The sequence below is a fragment of the Aptenodytes patagonicus genome, chromosome 25 (assembly GCF_965638725.1).
Source record: "Aptenodytes patagonicus chromosome 25, bAptPat1.pri.cur, whole genome shotgun sequence".
Classification (NCBI taxonomy): Eukaryota; Metazoa; Chordata; class Aves; order Sphenisciformes; family Spheniscidae; genus Aptenodytes; species Aptenodytes patagonicus.
Window position 1 is genome coordinate 5,286,058 of NC_134973.1, and position 19,032 is coordinate 5,305,089.

General features: G+C 54.7%; 2 protein-coding genes across 4 annotated transcripts; one reads left to right on the forward strand and one right to left on the reverse strand.

The window, feature by feature from the left end:
- Positions 1 to 302: 302 nt before the first annotated feature.
- On the reverse strand, positions 303 to 10,436 carry SGTA (small glutamine rich tetratricopeptide repeat co-chaperone alpha). Of its 3 annotated transcripts, none has more exons than XM_076359567.1 (12): positions 10,383 to 10,436; positions 8,887 to 9,038; positions 7,575 to 7,678; positions 7,283 to 7,367; positions 6,520 to 6,619; positions 5,281 to 5,385; positions 4,957 to 5,095; positions 4,045 to 4,107; positions 3,570 to 3,607; positions 2,437 to 2,526; positions 2,065 to 2,188; positions 303 to 1,742 (listed from the first exon to the last, which is right to left on the reverse strand). In XM_076359567.1, the coding sequence occupies exons 2-11, from the start codon at positions 8,984 to 8,986 to the stop codon at positions 2,074 to 2,076; spliced, it is 939 nt and encodes a 312-aa protein (XP_076215682.1). In that variant the 5' UTR covers positions 8,987 to 9,038; positions 10,383 to 10,436; the 3' UTR covers positions 303 to 1,742; positions 2,065 to 2,073. The 3 variants fall into 3 exon arrangements, with proteins under 3 accessions (XP_076215682.1, XP_076215683.1, XP_076215681.1); XM_076359568.1 differs by lacking the exon at positions 10,383 to 10,436 and adding an exon at positions 9,973 to 10,069; XM_076359566.1 differs by lacking the exon at positions 10,383 to 10,436 and adding an exon at positions 9,513 to 9,533.
- Positions 10,437 to 10,796: 360 nt separating this feature from the next.
- On the forward strand, positions 10,797 to 18,795 carry THOP1 (thimet oligopeptidase 1). The gene is made up of 13 exons (XM_076359564.1): positions 10,797 to 11,021; positions 11,631 to 11,834; positions 13,237 to 13,385; positions 13,886 to 13,993; positions 14,731 to 14,833; positions 14,990 to 15,150; positions 15,457 to 15,592; positions 15,695 to 16,061; positions 16,346 to 16,547; positions 16,654 to 16,840; positions 17,346 to 17,474; positions 17,787 to 17,923; positions 18,068 to 18,795. Exons 1-13 carry the CDS (start codon positions 10,910 to 10,912, stop codon positions 18,224 to 18,226), a joined length of 2,154 nt encoding a protein of 717 aa, XP_076215679.1. The 5' UTR covers positions 10,797 to 10,909; the 3' UTR covers positions 18,227 to 18,795.
- Positions 18,796 to 19,032: the final 237 nt, after the last annotated feature.

Sequence of the window (19,032 nt, forward strand, 5' to 3'; positions counted from 1 at the left end):
CAGTTTCCTTCTTTTCAATAATCCTTGAGCTTTTCCTTTCCACGCTGTCCTACAGTCCCAGGTTACAGAGAACTTAAAGGGGGGCGGCCATGGAAAGGAAGAGTTCCCATCTCCGTGCTGCAGAAATACACAGGAGGAACATTTCAGCAGGGAAGAACAAAGAGAACTGGACGGGGCCGATAAAACCCATCCGTAGGCTGCGCCTCGCAGCCCTGAGGGAGCGGAGCCCTGGCCCCGCACAAGCCTCTGCGGTCAGCGGCGTTGGGACCCTTCAGTCACCCGGGCAAGAGGGATAACAAAGAAAGTGTCCAAATATTTTATTCTTCACAAGTTACATTAACCACATATTACTTTATGGAGCATTTACAAATCATTCTTTTCTTGGTATTAACCTTCAGATACACCTGCTCACTCACACCGCCAGGTCTCCTGAAAGGGCGTTTTCTATCTCACACCTGCCCGCCTTTTTTGCCCAGCAGTCAGGCCGTGAACACGCCTTCCCCACCACAAATCAAACAACTACTTTAAAAACAACTCCGAGGTCGATGGAAGAGTCTCTGGCCTCAACTAGTGAACTTTTAGTTTAGGGGAACTGGCCAGGAGCCTTCTGCTCACCCCAGGAAGGACGCGGGTAATTCTAGAGGGGTGGAAAGCTGCGGGTCCCTCGAGCTGGCTACAGGAGCTCCCCCCCCCCCCCCATCTCACACACCATACGCTGAGGCCAATCCCCCACGTTGAACCAGCAGCCGCTTGATTTCTTACTATCCAAGCAGCATTTTTATTCCTCCTGCTCTCTGCTCAGGCGCCCTCTGTTCCTACCGTTAGCACAGTCAACCAGGTTGATTACTTACATGCATAAAAGATTAAAAAAGCAGGGAAAAAAAAAAACCCCTTTAAACACCAAAAACATCATATCTTTCTCACTGTCCACCTGACTAGTTCACAGATTGGATCATTCCAACAACATAGCCATAATTACTAAACACTAGACAAGTTTTTGTCAGGACTGGGGAGGAACCCCAAGAAGTGTACCTGGAAACACTCACCAGAGGAGCAGTCGCGCGTGGGCACGTTCTACCCGGCCAGTCCCAACCCCCCCTCCCCCCGACACATTTACACTAACCTCTGAGAGGCGACCACCAAACCCCCGCGTATTGACGACACTGGCCACGTTGCTACAGACCTGAATGAGAAAGGCAGTGAATCTAATCAACAGAAACCCTGTTCCTGGAGGCAAGAAGATCCCGAGATCTCCAGAGTGTTCAAGCAGTACTGTCTCGTAACCGGCAGGAAGATTAAACGGGGCAGGATGGGGGTTAGGTAGGACTCGAACACTTCTTTGAAGTGGCACGTGGGCAGAAAAGTGAAGACGTCCTGTAGTGAAGAGTGCATCGTTCTTCAAAAACGGGTTAAAAAATTCCCATGTAGCAAATAACATAGAAATGTAACAGTGTAGTTAATTTTCTGAGTTTCTTTAGAAAGACTGTCGGTGCTGGTTTGTGTTCAGCTTGCTGGATCTTCCAGAAGAAAAAAAAAAAAGACTAATGGAAAGGCTGAGGGGGAGGAGCGGGGACGAAGACTAGGGAAAGGAAGCGTGAATCTGTCTTTAACATGCAGGTCATATAAAGTATTTTGTTTTTCCATTATTTTTCCCCCCTCTTGGACACTTCCAACTCAAGAAATGGCAACACGCACATGGCTTCCAGTTTTTAAAGCAAAGAACGTAGTTCCCACGGACTGCGCTGCAGAGAGAGAAGACAAGACATTTGCAAATTCAATCTTTAAAGAAAATAAAGTGTCCCTTTAACCACCACGAACACTAGATAATGAAACTCGTTTGTCAGTCACACAAGGCGTGAGGGAAGTTCTTATTCACCACTCCTCAGGGCTGAGCCTTGCATCTGAGGCACAGCACCAGCAGTACTGACGCAGAGAACCCAGGCTGTACAGAGGGGAGACACACCAAATTGCTAAATTAAGGCACAAGACAGATATTGCAGCCAAAATACATAAATTCCCCCTCAGCTGGCCACAGTACAGCAGCACTCCCGGCCACAGCCTCACCTGGAGTGCTCATTCCTGCTGATCTTCGTTACTGGCACTTGGAGTTCGACTCCTAATCTGGCTCCGTAGCTGCTCTATTAGTTCAGGATTCTGCTGCTGCATCTGCTGAGCGAACTGCTGGCCCCTGAAGGAGAACAAGCAACAGTCCTATCAGTGCTCACACACACAAACACGGTCTGGTGCTAGGAAACTCTTTACAGCCGATTGTCAAAACTCTACTCTAACAACTAGTTCACATCACCAAAAGAGGCAGTACTTCACCCAACATTTAAGCCTTCCTCAACTGGTAAATTAAGGTTCCACTTCTAGTCAGAAAAAACCCAAATCCATTTACTGACCAAGGCAACGGGAAACACCCAGCTCTCTACTCACGCTTGTATGAGGCTGGCAAGATCATTCGTGGAAGGGCTGGTGCCTGCTGCTCCCATGGCGTTGTGGCCACCAGAAATCATCCCGGACATGCTGAGGAAATAAGATATTGCTCAGGGCAGGAAAAAAAAACCCGCAGAAATTGTTTGGTTTACGCTGGGAGGGGACTGTCAGGATAACGGGAGCACCTTCCCACACTGATTGTGAAGTTACCTGCAAGGGAATCTTCTGCAACAACTTTTTGTGCATTAACTGCAGAAGAGTCACTGTAACATTGAACTGCACAACATGTAGAAATATTTCTAATACTGTCAGTTACTGTATTCCCAGAGATTCCCCCTTTTGCGTGCAAGCCCTGTGTTACGTTTGTTTAATTAAAACACTGCCCTTCCTCACGCAAGCTATTTCCTTGCTCTGCATCAAACGAGATCTACTGACAGGACAGCCTAAACACCGATCCACGCACGGTGAACAGCCCAGAACACGCTGGGTCTACGCAGCCCCTTCCTCTGGAAGTCCTCAGGCTGCATCTGGCACAGAACCTCAGCTGGCAACGGCAGCGGAAGGAGCAGGCAGAAGCAAATGGAAATGGTGGCTGACGTTCAGCCCTTTAGCCAAATTATCTCATATGGTAATCAAAGGGTGAGCTCCAGAAGGTCTCTAACTCACTGCCCACCTGTGCTCAGGAGAGGTACGTGCCTTATTAATTTTATGACTTTATATTACCTAAGCATCTCACAAACATTGTGATTTGATCCTCATAACCCTGTAGCACGAAGAATGGAAATGCTCTCATTCTAGCGGAGATGGAGCTGTGACGTCCCGTCTCCAGGTCACATAAATACTGCGCAGCAGAGCCAAACCGACCCCGAGCTTCCCAAACCCAACTCCAGCGCCATGACCTAGCCTGCCCCCCTTCTGCAAACGTTTATCCTAAGATCCCTCTTCAGCACAGTCCAGAGCACTCAAAACACAGGCTAGCTCAGGCAGCTGGTCTGGTTTAAAGGCTGCCCTCCATGCTTCTGGCCCAAGCACCCTCCCGCTCCCACCGGTCCAGACCTACTGCAAATGCCAAACACACAGAGCCTCAAACGAGGGATTCAAAGAGGAAATACAAGACGGGATCAAAAACTTACAGCTGTTGTACTTGTGGATTGTTCATTAGGTTAGATGCCTATTTAAAGAGGGGAGAAAAAAATGACACCCTATTTAGTCAGAAATGACTGGGTAGATATGCAGATGTTGTGCCATTCAACGACAAACAAAGCGAAGGCAGAAATACTTGGAAACAGATCAATAGGACAAAAATAGCTATGAGAAGCACAGTGCAACACACAAGACGAGGCTGGTAATGCAGAACAGGCACCCTTTCCACATCCAGCACATCGCAAGGAGAAGCCTGTGAATAAGACACTGGCTCTTCATTTGACTGACCTTAATGAAATACAAGCACAGTTTCCTCACAGCAACACTGAAGCCAAGAAATGAAATGAAAACAAATCTGCTAGAGAGACACGGGAGCTCCCCAAGCCATGTACCGAGACATTTCATCCTGAACAGACCAGCGCACAGACCAGACACAGCCTGGCTGTGATCTGCGTCCAAATTTACCATACTCATGAAGCCAGGGTTGTTCAGCAAGCCAGCTAAATCGAATCCTCCCGGACCTCCAGTCTGTAAGAATAAAGAAGCCACAGGCAGATGACGACATCCTCTCACTTCCCGATGCACATTACAATGAACATTACTTTAATACTTTACTCCCGGTGTTATCAGAGTCTGGCCTTCAACCACAACAAAGGGAAGAGGCTCTGTCCGTGCCCTTCCTGTGAGGTCAGACAGCCTCGGGGGAGGCTCACTGAGGGAGTCAAAGGGCAGATGTCTGCATTACATGGCTTACTGATCACCTCTCACCAGCTGAGCCACATTAGCGATGTACAGCTGTAACCCACTGCAACTGCCAAGTTAAACACACCCACTTGGTCACCTTTGCACTGGAGAAGTCTTTAGAAAATTAAAATCCCCTTCAAAATGATAAGCTAACATCTTCCTGCACAGAGCATGTCAGCAGTGCAGCCACCAGCTTTCTGACTAGGAAACCTTCAGGTTTCTTAAATATTTGTAAGAAGAAAAAGCCACATAAAATGCCCTTTTAGTACTGCTAACAGGTCACTAGAAAAAGAAAAAAGCTGGATTTTAGGAGTAGTGACTTTAAGAAATGTGCTTAAGGCAAAATTGCTGCTTCAAAACACTCCTTTCTCATCAGCCATTTTCCAGCTCTTTCAAATAAGCCCAAGGTGACCATGCTCAGGCAGTGAAGAGAAGTTACCCACTCCGGATTTGAGTGGAAGTGTTCACAGCAGGACTCATTAACTATCTCCCCTCTGTCTGCATGCAAGGTTTGTATTCTAAACACAAGCCAGGTCATCGAGGCTCTGCCAGACAGCACCTGTTAGCGCTTACGGTGAAGAAGCCTCCTTCTAATCCTGCCCACATATAACAAGCATCAGTTTCAGAACTTACTGGACTAGGAGTCTCCTTCATTTTCTGTTCAGCTATTTTAAGATTTGATTTGTATGTGTCATTGTCCGGATCCAGCTCCAGGGCTTTTTTGTAGTAAACAACAGCTTCTGTGTGTTTATTTAAACTGGAGAGGGCCAAGCTATTAAAGTGGAAATAAAATAAAAAGTTACAGAGAAGCACTTGCAGGCTTCCTCCACACCCAACAGAGGTGAAACACTAGGTATTTTTGCATGGCATTCCAGGGCAGAACACCACTGATGATATCACTGCCACTAGGCACTTTGAGATTAAAATTCTGGCACAAAAACCCCTGCTCTTACTTACCCCATTCTGCCATAAGCTTTGCTGTAGTTTGGATCAATGCCTATAGCTCTTTCACAGTCTCTCACTGCTCCGGCATAATTTCCTAGTTTACTGTATGCAGCAGCTCTGGAGGGAACGGAGAAAGACATGCAGAAAAGACTTACCAGCTTGAATACGCTGATTAAGGTCACCCCTGTTCCCTCTCCGTAGTCTCCTGTTGTACAAGGCAAAGTCAAGTGTGAACTTGACATGAATCCAGGGCATATCTAGGTGAGCAGGCTGCTATCCAAACACCCAGCTCCACGTTCTGCTCCTACTGCAAATAAACCTAGGCTCTCACTCCTCTTTATGGGCTTTCCAAGAGGAGCCTGGGCTTTGGGGAGGCACACAAGTATCACGCTTGCTAGCGCAGTCTCTCTCAGCTTCCCTTATGCCCTGATTTCTTGGTCATAACGACTTGTTTCATCCATTTCCCCACACACTCCACGTAAGAGGGAAAACTGTTTTCGAAGCCATAACATGCTCATTCAAGGCTCGATCTCGCAGCTCTCGCAGGCATCAGGGCACCTGCCCAAAATCTCACGGGACTGACCCTCATGCAGTTAAAGCAAAGCTTAGCTAAAAGCACCAGCTGCAGTTCCTTGCCCCAAGAAACACCTCACCATGTCATTAGCATGTGTGCAGACATGCGATTCCTGTAGCCGGCTGTACGTATGTACTCACGATAAGCACAAACTAAAACAAATCCTGATTGGAAGCCTGTTTTATTCAACAACTGCCTTCCCGCCAACTTCCAAACACTTTTGCTTAGAACTGAAAAACAGGAAATTCGCTTGCATACCCAATTTTGCACACACATCAACTTGCACAGTTCTCAGCAACGAGCCTTCAACTTGCCTCATTTCACTCCTTTGTTTTTGTTATCAACGCAGCCTCTCGAACCTGGGCTCTCTACCCCACTTAGAGTTAATTGCATGAAAGCAGACAGTATTGCTTGGCATCCTTCTATCTCCTCAAGTGCCTAATAGAGTTTGTTTCCACACCCCCATCCTATCTAGAGACGCCAGGGCACAGAGCTGGCAGGAGGCACAGGAATGTGTCACTATGAGCTTACAAAAAGAAAACCAACACACAAAGAGCAAGCAACAGAACAAGCAGTCTACAGAATCGTAGAAAAGGGATTTTGACCATTCGAGAGTCTTATATCTAAGTAGTAAGAACAAACACAGGTGTACAAGGGTGAAGAAAGATAATCAGTACCTGTTGCAAAAATACACAGCGTTGGATGGATTTAATTCAATTGCTTTTCCATAGAAAGACACAGCAGCTTCAAAGTTTTCTGCCTTCATTTGTTCATTTCCTAAAGAGATGGCAGAAAGGCTCACGAACAAGTGAAAAATGGGGACAAACAAAAGCAACAGGCCTGGATCTACGTTCTACTTAAGAAAATAGAACAGGAGAGAAAAACCAACCACTTGCAGCTTGTGCCGGTCAAAGTGCTTGCAAGTGAGAGTCATGCTCGGCAGCGAGGTAGGGGACCCATGTCCTGGCAGTTCCAGGTTGCCTGATCCCGCAAGCCCCCTTAGCGCCCTCGGCTGTCCTCCCACCTCGGGCACACCTGAGGCCTCCCCAAAGCAGCGCTGCATCCTGAAAAGCACTGCAGTGCCTTGGCTCAGAGAAAGCTCTCCGTTGTGCTTCAGCACTAATCGTGCCCTCTTGCATGGCAGAGAAAAGGCAACACGCAGAGGAGAGCTCAACAGGAAAGCCCTTTTCTACGAAGCGCGGGCTGCTTAGGATGCAGAAGAAAATGCTGACCCAGCTGTCTATCTAGGCTCTGTGGCAGCTAAATTACGCCAACCTACACACGCTCCTGGAGCACAAGCAGAGAAACAAGCAGAAATGGAAGGGTTGAATCCATCTGCTTTCTTCCCCATTCCAAGCATTCCCCAGGCGCCGAGTGAATTAAGCCTCCCTCCCCATTATCATCTAAACCTCATTATACACCAGCTCCAGAGGAGGTTACCTTCAGTCTTGAGTCTTTCGGCTTCAGCTATGTCATCTTCAGAGGGGGTGATGGGCTCCGAATTTGTTCTGATGTGTTCAGGCTCCTTACAAGGAAAGGGAGAACGCTGTGCTGCAATAAGGACTCCCACTGAGATGTACTACACCTCCCCCTTCCCAAGCGCTGGCTTGTCAAGCCCAAAACATTTCACTCCTACACGCCTCCGAGGGGGCAGCATCGCCACAGAAATCAGAGCTCACTGCTTCGGCTGCTTAAATTGAAACTCAGCGCATGTTTTCGGGCACTCACTCACCTTTCCTGCAGCAGCTTCAAATATTTCAGGAAGAGTCTGGGACACAGCTAGGCCTTGGTCCTCCATCGAGACACCAAATGCCGTCTCCAGGCACTGGATGGCCACTGGACAAGAAGAGTCAGGTAATCAGCTTTCCCCATTCCATCTAAATACTTAGCCTCCTCCCACAGCACCTGAATTTCTTACTGTTGAACATACCAGGAAAGAAAAACCCACCCTAAACCACAATTCCACACACCAGACTCGATATTTGGGCCATATCCTCAAGTTTTGCCACAACCTCAGAGCTGGGCAAACCTCAGCTCTGGAGACCAAGCTCCTGGATCGAGTCAGTCACAACTCCCGTCCCCTCAGGTGACTCCAGAGCAGGTGCTGGGGGCAGAAGTTAATCAAACTGGGGCTTTACTCGCCTTCCCACAGCCACGGGTGGCAGAGAGCAAGGAGAGATCTGCATGTTTCAGGAGGTGGTCACTTGCCAGAGGGTGGCTGCTCTGTGAAGCACTTTGGCCACGCAGAGGTGCACGGACATGAAACGCCGGGTCCTGTGGGGGCTGCGGCTGCCCCCACCTCCTCCCTCATCAGGCACCTGGTCAGGAAGCTGTTCCCAGCACAGAGGGGAACCCCAGCAACATAACAGCCCTCAGTTTTACAAAACTCTGCCATATTTTACAGTCCAAAAGCACCAGGAGCAAACCCTTCCTCCCACCCTCTTCTCCCGCCTCGCCCAGGAATGTACCCAACACTCTGCAGACGTGCCTGTGCTCTCCTTCAGTGGGACAAATGTACCGGCCAAAGACTAAAGCGTAAGCTCCTTAAGTGGATCTTTTAAGACCAGTGTGCTCTCACGACCAGTGAAGCCCTCTGAAAAAGCCTGTATAAATACTCCAGGGCGTGGCGTGGAAAAGCATTTTGATAGCAGAACAGGGAAAGCACTCCGCAAGCATAAAACACTTCCACGCAGCCACAAAGTTCTCATTTTACACTACGAGCCTCCTGACTCCACCTCATTTAAGATAAAACTTTTAAGTCACAAACCCAGGGTCAGGGAGGCTTTTGATCCCAGGTATATCCCTTCCTCGAGCTAATCTGCTTTTGAAAGAGATAACAAGAAATCAGATAAGCAATCAGCATCCCTAACGCCCTGGGGTACCTCCCCAGGAAGACAAATTCATTTCAAGTCTTGAGCAAGGTTTGATGTTAGGAACAGCCCAGCCAAGTAAGAGGCAGAGGAGAGCAACAGTGTCCAAGTTTCCTCAAGCGTTGGGCTGACAGACCTAGACACGTGAATAGGGAAGCGCATACAGCCACCTACCTTCCAAACTCTCCTGAGCATCTGGAGACAGACCCCCATTCTGTAGCTGGTCATGTAGAAACTGGATGATGGAGTAGGCAAGGCGCTTCTGGTCTGCCATTCTGGGAGGCTGTGAGCAGTTTGTTTCAACTTCTTGTAACTTTAAAAAAAATCTGGGGAGAGAGGAGTTATATGACTTGATGGACAAGAAGTCAAAGAGCTTTTCTGCTGCTCTCCCCTGGTATGAAAGGAGAGGGTAAGGGAGTTGTTCAGGACCGGCCGAGGCCTCCAGAGCCTTCGTTAAACTCTCTGCTGTAACCACGACCCCTTTACGTGAACCCTCCAGGCCTCAATTCACCCTCTTCAGCACGAGCTGCACAGCACAGTCCTGCCCCACAAGGCTCCTGCCAAGGGAAATACGTAGAGGGTGTTGCAGGCACTTGGGATACCAAAACATCTCTGACTGACCAGGACTAGACAAACTGAGCGCTGAGGAGATCACCGCTAAAAAAACCACAGTCCCCTGCTTCCAGAGCATAATTTGATCCTGAAACAAAAACAAGGGCTGAAGCAATTTGCCACCGTTAGCAGAGCTGGGGTTCAGGGCTGCCAATCCTCCGCGCTGCTTGCCAGTCTACATCACCTACCCCGCCAGGATGCCAACGGTAAAGGAGAGCGAGGACACAGGTAGCAAAGCGACCCCCGTAAGCGGACCCCAAGGCCGGGGCTTTGCAAAGATCCCCATGCAGGTCCCGTAAGCAGGACAGACGCAGCTGCTTCCATAGCGTTGCCGCTGAGCTGCGGCGCTCCGCCTCTCCAGAACGCTTAACCGGGTTTGGGGCACAGCAAACCATTCAGGGCGATTTTATAGAGAAAGTAAATTGTTTAAACGCGACCTCTGTGAAAGAGAGCCCAACAGAGCTAAGCTGGCCCCAACCCACTGAAAGACACGGGAGATACGACCGGTCCCAGCCGCAGATGGACCCTGCGGCGCGTGCCTCGGACGAAAGCCTGCGCCGGGCTCCCTGCCCCAGTGACAAGCGAGGCCAGAGAGCCCACAGACCCCCCCCGGGGGCAGGCAGAGAGGAGGGAGGCACCTCTCCTCACCCACAGCGCCGGGTCCCCGCCAACAGTCCAGGCCGCAGCTCCCACCGGCGCCCCCGGGCAGGCGGAAGGGAGGCAGGCCCGAGGGGCGCGGCGGGCCCCGGCCAGGGCCACCGCCCCGCTGCCGGCTGGGCGGCCCCGTTCGCACACCACTTCGTGAGGAGACGGGAGCACCGGCGGGGCTCTCCCTCCCGGACAGGGGAACGCGCCCGCAGCCCGCGCGGGGTGGGGGGGGAGACACCCCGCCACAGCCCCGGGCCCGGCCCACGGCGGACCCCGGGCGAGGGAAGCGCCAGGCCCCACCGCGAGCCCGGCCGCTGCCCCCGCCAGGACCGGAGGCAGACGGCTCCCGGCGGGGAGCGCGGCCCGGCCCGGCCCGGCCCCCCCCGCCACCGGCGCCCCGCCCCGCTCACCGGGCGCCCCGACACTCGCCTCAGCCGGGGCGGGCTCGGCACTGCGCATGCGCCGCGCACCGCCCACCGCGCCTGCGCACCGCCTCCGCCCGGGGCGCGCCTGCGCCGCCGCCAGGCACGGCTCGCGCCCGCCCCGCCCTTATGTGGCCGGGAGGAGGCGACGACGCAGGCGCGGAGTCCTCAACGCATGCGCAGTCTGCGCCGCTCGGGGGCGGGGCCAGAGGCCGGAAGCGCAGCTGTCGCCCCTCCCTGTTCTTACCATAGAGAGGGGGCGTTGCCATGGGAACGGGTGGGCGGGAGCCCCGGGCCGGGGTGCTGCTCCCGGCGGGGCTCCGCTCCCGCTCCCGGGCCCGTGGCGCCGCCCAGCAGCCGCCGAGGCCGAGGGCCGGGGCAGGGATGGGGCTCTACGTGTGCGGGCGGATGGGCCGCTGCCCCCCGGCCCGGATGGGGCGAAGGGAAGGGGAGAGCGGCTCAGTCCTCCACTCTCCCAGAATCCCTCGGCGCGGCCGCTCTCTCTGCCCGCCTCTATGGTTGGGGCACATGCTCCGTGCGTGGGGCCGGCGCGGTCTCCTCCCGGCCTCGTCAGCAGAGCGGGGCTTCCCGGCACCCCCGGCACCCCCGGCATGGCCCCCCCGACAGGTACCGGGGGGCTGGGAGCACACGGGGCGGGGGGGCGGGGGGGGGACGACGGCGGCGGCGGGGAGGAGATGAGGGCAAGGGGCTGGCGTGGCGTGGCGTGGCGTGGCAAGGGGGAGACGGAGGAGAGAGGGATGGGGGCAGGAGGAGGGAGCCGGGGGCAGCCCCCCGAGGGCTGCGTAGGGAGACCTTGGTCTCCTGCTGCCCCCGCTGTCGCCTCTCTGCCCCACAGCTCCCGCCCCGGGCAGGGGACAGCCTTGTTCCCGGGCTGCGACAGCCGTGTCCCCGGCCCCCCCCCCCCCCCCCGCCGCGTCCCGTGGGCAGGGGCACCTGCCGGGGGCACGGCGGGGAGGGAGTCAGGTTTCTGTGAAGGGCTTGTCATGGCCGAGAGGGTAAACAGCGCCCGGAAAAGAACCCGGCTGCTGATTGCCGCCAGCACCCCGCTTCCTTCGGAGCCCGCTTGCCCACCAGCGTGGTTTGTTTGCCGGGCCTCTCCGTTACGTGCTTTTATCGAGCTTTAACTATGCAGCTGAATTTTCTTTCCAGCCCGCGTAAGACTCTATCTCACAGACGGTTCCCTCCCCTGTCCCCCCCGTCGTCCCCCCCCCCCAGGTAACGTTGTGGATAGCCAGTCCCCCAGGCTATTGGCAAACCAGCTAAGATGGGACCTGACTGCGGAACAGATAGAAAACATGGCTGCAGAGCTCACGGAGAGGACCAAGCTCGTGTACGACCGGGTGGGCTCCCAGGAGCAGGGCGAGGTGTCCTACGAAAACACTCTGAAGGCACTGGCTGATGTGGAAGTGGAATATACGGGTGCGTACACTGACAGGGAGTACTGGCTTTCTGGAAATCAACGTGTTACTAAGATTTTTCTGGTGGTGTTTTCTTGCTCTGTACCGTCATCTCCTTTTTTGCTTCCCTTGGCTCCCTCAGCAGTATGGTTTTTTTTTTTTTTCCCCAGTTAATGTTTATACAGCTAGATAGAAGTGCAAAGAATAGAGTAGATTTGGAACGGAAGAGCGAGTCTCAAACAAGGATGGCGCTTTGGCAGCAGGGTGGTCTGCGGGAGGAGTGGCCAGGCTTTCGAGGTTGTCTCCTGCTTTTATGGGTCAAGGTGCATTAGCGGGAACAAACTGCGCGTTGGCAGGAACGGTTCGGATGATCTAAGAAATCTTCAGCTCGTTTCTAACTTCTTCCCTAAGGCAGCGGATAAATGTCTCTCTGTGTGGCTTGTTTAAACACTGCTGTCGTTTTAGGGATTATGTGTAAAGTAACATGACGTGATGGCATCGTCCTGGCAAACGATGCGGGCTTCGATATGTCTCTGGCTAATTATTTACAGCAGTAGAGCGCCAATGTCACGCAGCCCCCCTCCTGCCTCCCGGCATCTGTTAGCTGTCCTGACCGCCCGTGTTGCGAGGTGTCGCGTCTGTACGAAGCAGAAGCCAGCCTGCAAGCCTCTTCTTTCTTCTCTCTGATTTCTTTTTCCTAAATTAAGAGGAAAAGCCCTTGCTAAGCAGGGGGGATGTTAACTTCAGCAGAACTGTCAGCACTTTCCCTGGGAAACAGAGAGTAGCTGCCTGCTCACCTTCTGCTGGCTGGAGAGTTCTCGCGCCTGGAGGGCAGCGCCTTCCCGCCGGAGTTGTATTATTTGAGGTTTTGCAGAGGGAATGTTCTCCCTGTTTTCACTTCTAAAGTGGAAATACGTCAGGACGGAGCTCACCTGGGACACGGTGGCTTTTGAGGAGCGCCTGCAGTAAAGGTGTGTCACTTTTAGCCTGGTCCTCTAAGGAGAGGAGTCACGCAACGATGCTGCCCGTGTGTCTGCCAGCATAGAAGTCCTGTGATTCTTGGAACTGTTGGTACCAGCTATGGCTGGGGCAAAGGCGTTGGGGTCTCACAGGCGTGAAATTCGTGTGAGTTTTGTGAGGAAGATGGATCGCAGTGGGAAATCAGTGGACAGATGTGCTCGGCAGCGAGGCAGGGGTGAACGGGTGCTGCGGGTGACTGAGCGCTGCTCAGAGAGGACAGCTCTGGGTTTGTCTGACGGCAGCAGCTTGCCTTGCTCTTCCTTTGCGTGGGCGGGCAGGTCAGGCTCCAGGGCCGTCAAACTGGCTCCCAATTAACACAGGCTCTCTGTGTACGCTCCCACTCACAAGCAGTTCTGGGACATGAAGCCGTTGCCTTCGCCGTAATCCCTCTTCTGCCTTTCCAGTCCGTCGGAACATGCTGGACTTCCCCCAGCACGTCTCTCCTTGCAAAGACATCCGTGCGGCGAGCACCGAGGCTGACAAGAAGCTCTCGGAGTTCGACGTGGAGATGAGCATGAGGCAGGACGTGTACCAGAGGATTGTCTGGCTCCAGGTGTGTGCTTGGGAGGATGCTCTGTCAGCGATGACCTGAGCAGGGCACTGAAACCTCCTGGAATTACAACAAACCCTTTTCCCTTGTCCCAGAACTTAGAAGTGAACGATACCGAGTCAGGGCTGGAACTGAACCGCTGTGTGGTCGTGGCAGAATGGTCCAGCTGTCAGTGAGAACTGAGGAGTTGGGGTTTGAGGGCTCTGCCCCCCCCCCTCAGGGCCTCGATCGGCCCTTTGGTAAAATGGCTTTAGTAAACCCAGCCTGCCTCACGCGGGGAAGGGACTGGGTAATGCCCTGAAAAGCGCTGTAACGCGGCATAAAGGCGAGATGTTTAAAGCAATCCGATAGGAGCTAATGCACCAAACCAAAGCCTTCTTGTGGGGTGTTTCCATCTGCTTCTGGGTCACGGGTGTTACAACAACCCACAGCTCCCACCGGGAACCAACTTTCCGCAACACCTGATCCTGCGGTTCCCTGTGCTCATGGCTTTTGTTTTACAGGAGAAGGCAGAGAGCGCTTCACTGAAGCCTGAAGCAAAGAGGTATCTAGAGAGGCTGATCAAATTGGGTAAAAGAAACGGTCTCCATCTCCCTGAGGAAACGCAGGAGGTGAGATCACAGAGCTTAAGTAAGCACAGGTCGAGGAGGCCTTGCAGGGCTAACGGGACAGTGTAGCATTAGAGCAGAGGACTGAAGCTCAGACTCCTGAATTTTGCCCCTGATTCATGTGACCTTGGGTGCGTTGGGTGATGTCTCTGTGCCCCTCTTTTTCCTTTCCGTTGGATGGGGATGACGTTTACAAAGTGGGGTTGATGTCAGGGGGTCGGGGGGCTCCCAAGAAGCTGAGATTGCAGATGGTGCCGTGCAGGTCAGGAGTGGAAGCGGGACCCGGCCCCCAGAAGCAAAGGGGCAGTCAGGGAGGGTGCCCCACTGGGGCTGGGGTCGAGGTGAGCGGGCTGGGGGCCGCTGAGCTGCTCAGGGTCTCCCTCTCTTGTCTTGTGCCAGTGCACGGAGCTCGAAGCTGGGTTAAAAATAAAAGAGAAGGTGAAATGAAATAAGGGGAGGGGAGGTTGTTGCTTAAACACCTGCAGCTCCTGAGCTGGCAGGAGGCAGCTGGGACCTTGCTGAGGTGGCTGCTTTCCTACCAGGTGCGATCAAAGGGAGCCTGTTCTAGGCTGAGAGCTCAGCGCCTGCATGCAGTTAATTCTGCAGCGTTGCGTTTGAATAAAAGCCAAGTGCAGACCACTGGGCAACTCAGCAGGCGGGCTGCTGGCTGGAGACGGTGAACGGTGCTGTTTGACTTCCCCCTTTGGACTGACTTTTCTCTGTTCATCTATATTTTAAAGAAAATCAAAGCTATTAAGAAAAAGCTGAGCGTCCTTTGCATAGACTTCAACAAGAACCTCAACGAAGACACCACCTACTTGCCCTTCTCGAAGGAGGAACTAGGTACGGAGCGCTCGGGCTTATTTCTCTGCTGCTGTGGCCCTGAGTGCCTGGATTCCTCTGGCCAAGGAGCAAGAGCCTGTGCCTGTGCTCAGTCCCAGAGCTGGTATTTCTGGAGAGGCCTGGGCTCTCCATCAGTCCTGTCTGCTCTTTTCTCAGGGGGGCTCCCTGAGGACTTCCTGAACTCCCTGGAGAAGACAGAGGATGGCAAGCTGAAAGTCACCTTGAAATACCCGCACTATTTCCCCCTCCTGAAGAAGTGCTACGTGCCCGAGACGAGGAGGAAGGTGGAGGAAATGTTCAACTCCAGGTGCAAAGAGGTAAGTGGTAAGTTTGAATAAAAGCCAAGTGCAGACCACTGGGCAACTCAGCAGGCGGGCTGCTGGCTGGAGACGGTGAACGGTGCTGTTTGACTTCCCCCTTTGGACTGACTTTTCTCTGTTCATCTATATTTTAAAGAAAATCAAAGCCTTGCTGCTTGCCAGCAGGGCCAGACGGGAGGCCGGGTCAGGTCCAGGCACTGGAGGGGTCTCGTCTGAGATTTGTGCTTCTTTCCACGCTGGGGCTCGTGCTTCCTTTCTCGCCTGCGTACCCCACTTCACTCTTTGTCTGACTCTACCTTGCAGGAAAATTGCCTGATCCTCAAGGAGCTGGTGGACTTGCGTGCTCAGAAAGCCAGTCTCCTGGGCTTCAACACGCACGCGGACTTTGTGCTGGAGATGAACATGGCTAAAAGCAGCAAGACCGTGGCTACGTTCCTGGGTACGGCACTTGGCTGTGGAGGGGAAGAGCAGGGGCGTGCGCTGGGCCGGGTGTGCTGCTCTCGGCCCCGGGCACTAACCCTGCCTGCCTTGGTTTTCCTAGATGAGCTGGCCCAGAAGCTGAAAGCCCTTGGGGAGAAGGAACGGGCTGTGATCCTGGACCTGAAAAAGAAAGAATGCGAGAAGCGCGGCCTGGAGTTTGACAACCGCATCAATGCCTGGGACATGCGCTATTACATGAACCAGGTGGAGGAGACCAAGTACAGCGTGGACCAGAATCTGCTGAAGGAGTACTTCCCCATGCAGGTGGTCACCATGGGCCTGCTGGCCATTTACCAGGAGCTGCTGGGGCTCACCTTCCATCTGGAAGAGAAGGCTCAGGTCTGGCACGAGGACGTCCAGCTCTACACGGTGAAGGACACCTCCTCCGGGGAGACCATCGGCAAATTCTACCTGGACCTGTACCCGCGGTGAGGCCTTGGGCAAGACAAAGCAAGGGAAGAGGGCTAGGGCAGGGGGGAGCAGAGCCTGCCATGCGCCTGGGGAAGAGGAGGGGGCGTCCCGCTCCCAGGCGCGTGGCTGTGCAGAGGGAGCAGCGTGTAATCGGGCAGGGCTGTCCCAGGGGCACGGGGTTGGTGTGAATCGCAGCGTCGCTAGGAGCTTCTGCTCTGAGCAGGACCACGCTGCCCTGTGCGGTGGCTCGTGGCTGGCCGTGGGGGAGGATCCGTGTAACAGTCTCCTCTTCCTGGCCTAGGGAAGGGAAGTACGGGCACGCAGCCTGCTTCGGCCTGCAGCCGGGCTGCCTCTTGCCGGACTCCAGCCGGCAGATCTCGGTGGCTGCCATGGTGGCCAACTTCACCAAGCCCACGCCGGATGCGCCTTCCCTGCTGCAGCACGATGAGGTGGAGACCTATTTCCACGAATTTGGGCATGTCATGCACCAGCTGTGCTCTCAGGTGAGGCCTGGCTGGGCTGGCAGAGGGTTGGTTTGTTACCTTTCCCCTGTCGTGCTCCCTTGTGGGGTTAAATGACGCCCCGCTCTGAGCTTGCCGTGTCTCCCAGGCGGAGTTTGCCATGTTCAGTGGGACGCACGTGGAGCGGGACTTTGTCGAGGCACCGTCACAGATGCTGGAGAACTGGGTGTGGGAGAAGGAGCCGCTGCTGCGCATGTCCAGGCACTACAAAACTGGAAGCCCCATCCCTGATGAGCTGCTGGAGAAGCTCATTAAATCCCGGCAGGCAAACACGGGTGGGTCCCTGCGGAGGGAAGTGGGAGCCGGCAAAGAGGGGCAGGAGGAGAGTGAGGGCTGTGTGCTGTCCCCAGTGAGGGCAGAGCCTTGCCATGGTGTCCCCTGTGTGTGGGGAGGGGAAGGGGACCCTCAGTGACCTGGCTGGGTTAGAGGAAAGGCTTTGTCTTGCTCCCTGTGAGGACTGAGAGGACTGGGGGGAAGGAACCACATCTGCCCGCTCTTAATCTGGGAAGAGCGAGGGTGGCATGGCGGGAGGTGCAGCAGGCTGGGTGGTGGCACAGTGAGAAGGCGTGCAGGGGGAGGCAGGGATTATCTGCAGGCGGGGGACGCGGCTTAGGCCTGAGTGGGCGCTGCTGAACTGGGCTGGTCTGGGGAAGCGGGTCAGAAGCTGGGTGTGGGGAGAACTATGGGAGCCCCCCCCGGCCTGTCCTGCGGCGACCCGGCCTCGGAGACGCTCCTGCCTGCAAGGCAGGAGCTCAGTTTGCCTCCTCTTTCTGGGAACAGGGCTCTTCAACTTGCGTCAGATTGTCCTGGCCAAGGTGGACCAGGCGCTGCACACCCAGACGAAGGCCGACCCCGTGGAGGTGTTTGCCCGGCTGTGTGAAGAGGTGCTGGGCGTCCCTGCCACCCCAGGTACCCAGAGGCTTGGGGGTCCCGCTCTTGCTGTCTCTCTAGGCCTGGCCTGCAAGCTTGGCTCAGCAGGTTCTTTTCAAGGCTGGGGCTTCGGGCTGGCTCAATGGGGACAGTTTCTGTTGGCTTCAGGAAAAGCAGGGCTGAAACCATAGAAAAATAACTGGAAAGTTCTTCCCTGTTTCCCCTGGGATCGTGAACAAGCTGACCCAGTGCCTGCTCTGACACGTTTCCAGCACGGAGGGGTTTTTCCGTGCTGTGAGCGGTTCCAGCAGCCTTTCCCGTTAACGCCCCTTCCCTTCCTTTGCCGCAAAGGTACAAACATGCCCGCTACGTTTGGCCACTTGGCCGGAGGCTACGATGCCCAGTACTACGGCTACCTCTGGAGCGAAGTGTACTCCATGGATATGTTCCACACACGCTTCAAGCAGGAGGGGATCATGAACTGTAAGGTAGGGAGGGCGTCCGCCGCGGCCGGGCTCTCGGCGTGTGGCAGGGGCTGCCTCCCCTGCCAGAGGTGGTGGGAGACGGCAGGGGGGTGGCATCAGTGGGAGGGCGGGTGTCCTACGCGTACCCCCGTCTTTCTCCCCTTGCAGGTGGGCATGGATTACAGGAATTGCATCCTGCATCCCGGCGGTTCCCTGGATGCTTCCGACATGTTGAGGAAGTTCCTGGGCCGCGAGCCCAAGCAGGACGCCTTCCTGGCCAGCAAAGGACTGAAGGTGGAGAGCAACTCGCTGCCTTCGGCCTGCTGAGAAACTGCTCCAGCCCGTTTGAGTCAAGCCAGCTCCTTCGTCTACGCACCAGTCCTCTCAGGCCAAGCAGCACCCGGTACTTCTGTCACCAGACGCGTCCTGGGCCAACCCCCGCCTGGAGCTGTTCCTCCGGGATCCTGCTCCGAGCTCACCCTGGGCTTCGGGAGCCCGGTTCAGCCCTGGTCCAGGGCTCTGCGGTGACAGCTCTGCAAAGGGAGTTGAATTGCCTTTGTCACCCCCCCCGAGGGGGACGGGGCTGGCGGTAGCCCACACAAATTGGCTGAACTTTGAACCTGATTTCTGCACGAGGGTGAGTTTCGGCCTCGTTTATATAGCCGGGGAGGAGGGTGAGAGGAGTTACCAAACTTGAATCATTGTTTTAAAATCCCTTTTTTTTTAAGAAATGAGACTTCCCACCGGGCTTGGCTTGTTTTGTGCCCCGGGGCAGACTTGCTGTTCTGAGCACGAAACAAGCCGCCTGAGAAACTGCTTTGGGAGTCGTGCTCTCCCCCGTCTTTGGGCAGCTGGCGGCTGTGGAATAAAGATGGGGAGATCCCAGAGCTTAAAAACCATTGCGTTTACTGGAACGTCCTGCCCTGAGCCCCTCAGACGTTCCTGCCGGGGCAGCAGGCCTGGGAGGGGGGGGCAGAGATGGCCGGTACAGCTCTTCCCAGAACAGGGGGTCTGGGCGGCGTGGCCTGGCCCCTGCGCGCGCTGCCAGGCGTCCTCGGGAGGTTGTACCTTTCCCCAGGCTGTATCGGAGCTGTTGGGACCCCGCGCCCGTGGCCATCTTAGGGCAGCCGATG

Bases quoted from the DNA above. Each gene is read 5' to 3' on its own strand.
- SGTA (XM_076359567.1), bottom strand. From the start codon at position 8,986: ATGGCAGACCAGAAGCGCCTTGCCTACTCCATCATCCAGTTTCTACAT. The intron at 7,679-8,886 runs GTAGGTGGCTGT...CTTCTTGTCCAG, and splicing joins TGCTCAGGAGAGTTTGGAAG to TGGCCATCCAGTGCCTGGAG. The intron at 2,189-2,436 runs GTGAGTAGAGAG...GTTCTCCTTCAG, and splicing joins CTTGCCAGCCTCATACAAGC to GGGCCAGCAGTTCGCTCAGC.
- THOP1 (XM_076359564.1), top strand. From the start codon at position 10,910: ATGGTTGGGGCACATGCTCCGTGCGTGGGGCCGGCGCGGTCTCCTCCC. The intron at 11,022-11,630 runs GTACCGGGGGGC...CCCCCCCCCCAG, and splicing joins CGGCATGGCCCCCCCGACAG to GTAACGTTGTGGATAGCCAG. The intron at 13,994-14,730 runs GTGAGATCACAG...TATATTTTAAAG, and splicing joins TCCCTGAGGAAACGCAGGAG to AAAATCAAAGCTATTAAGAA.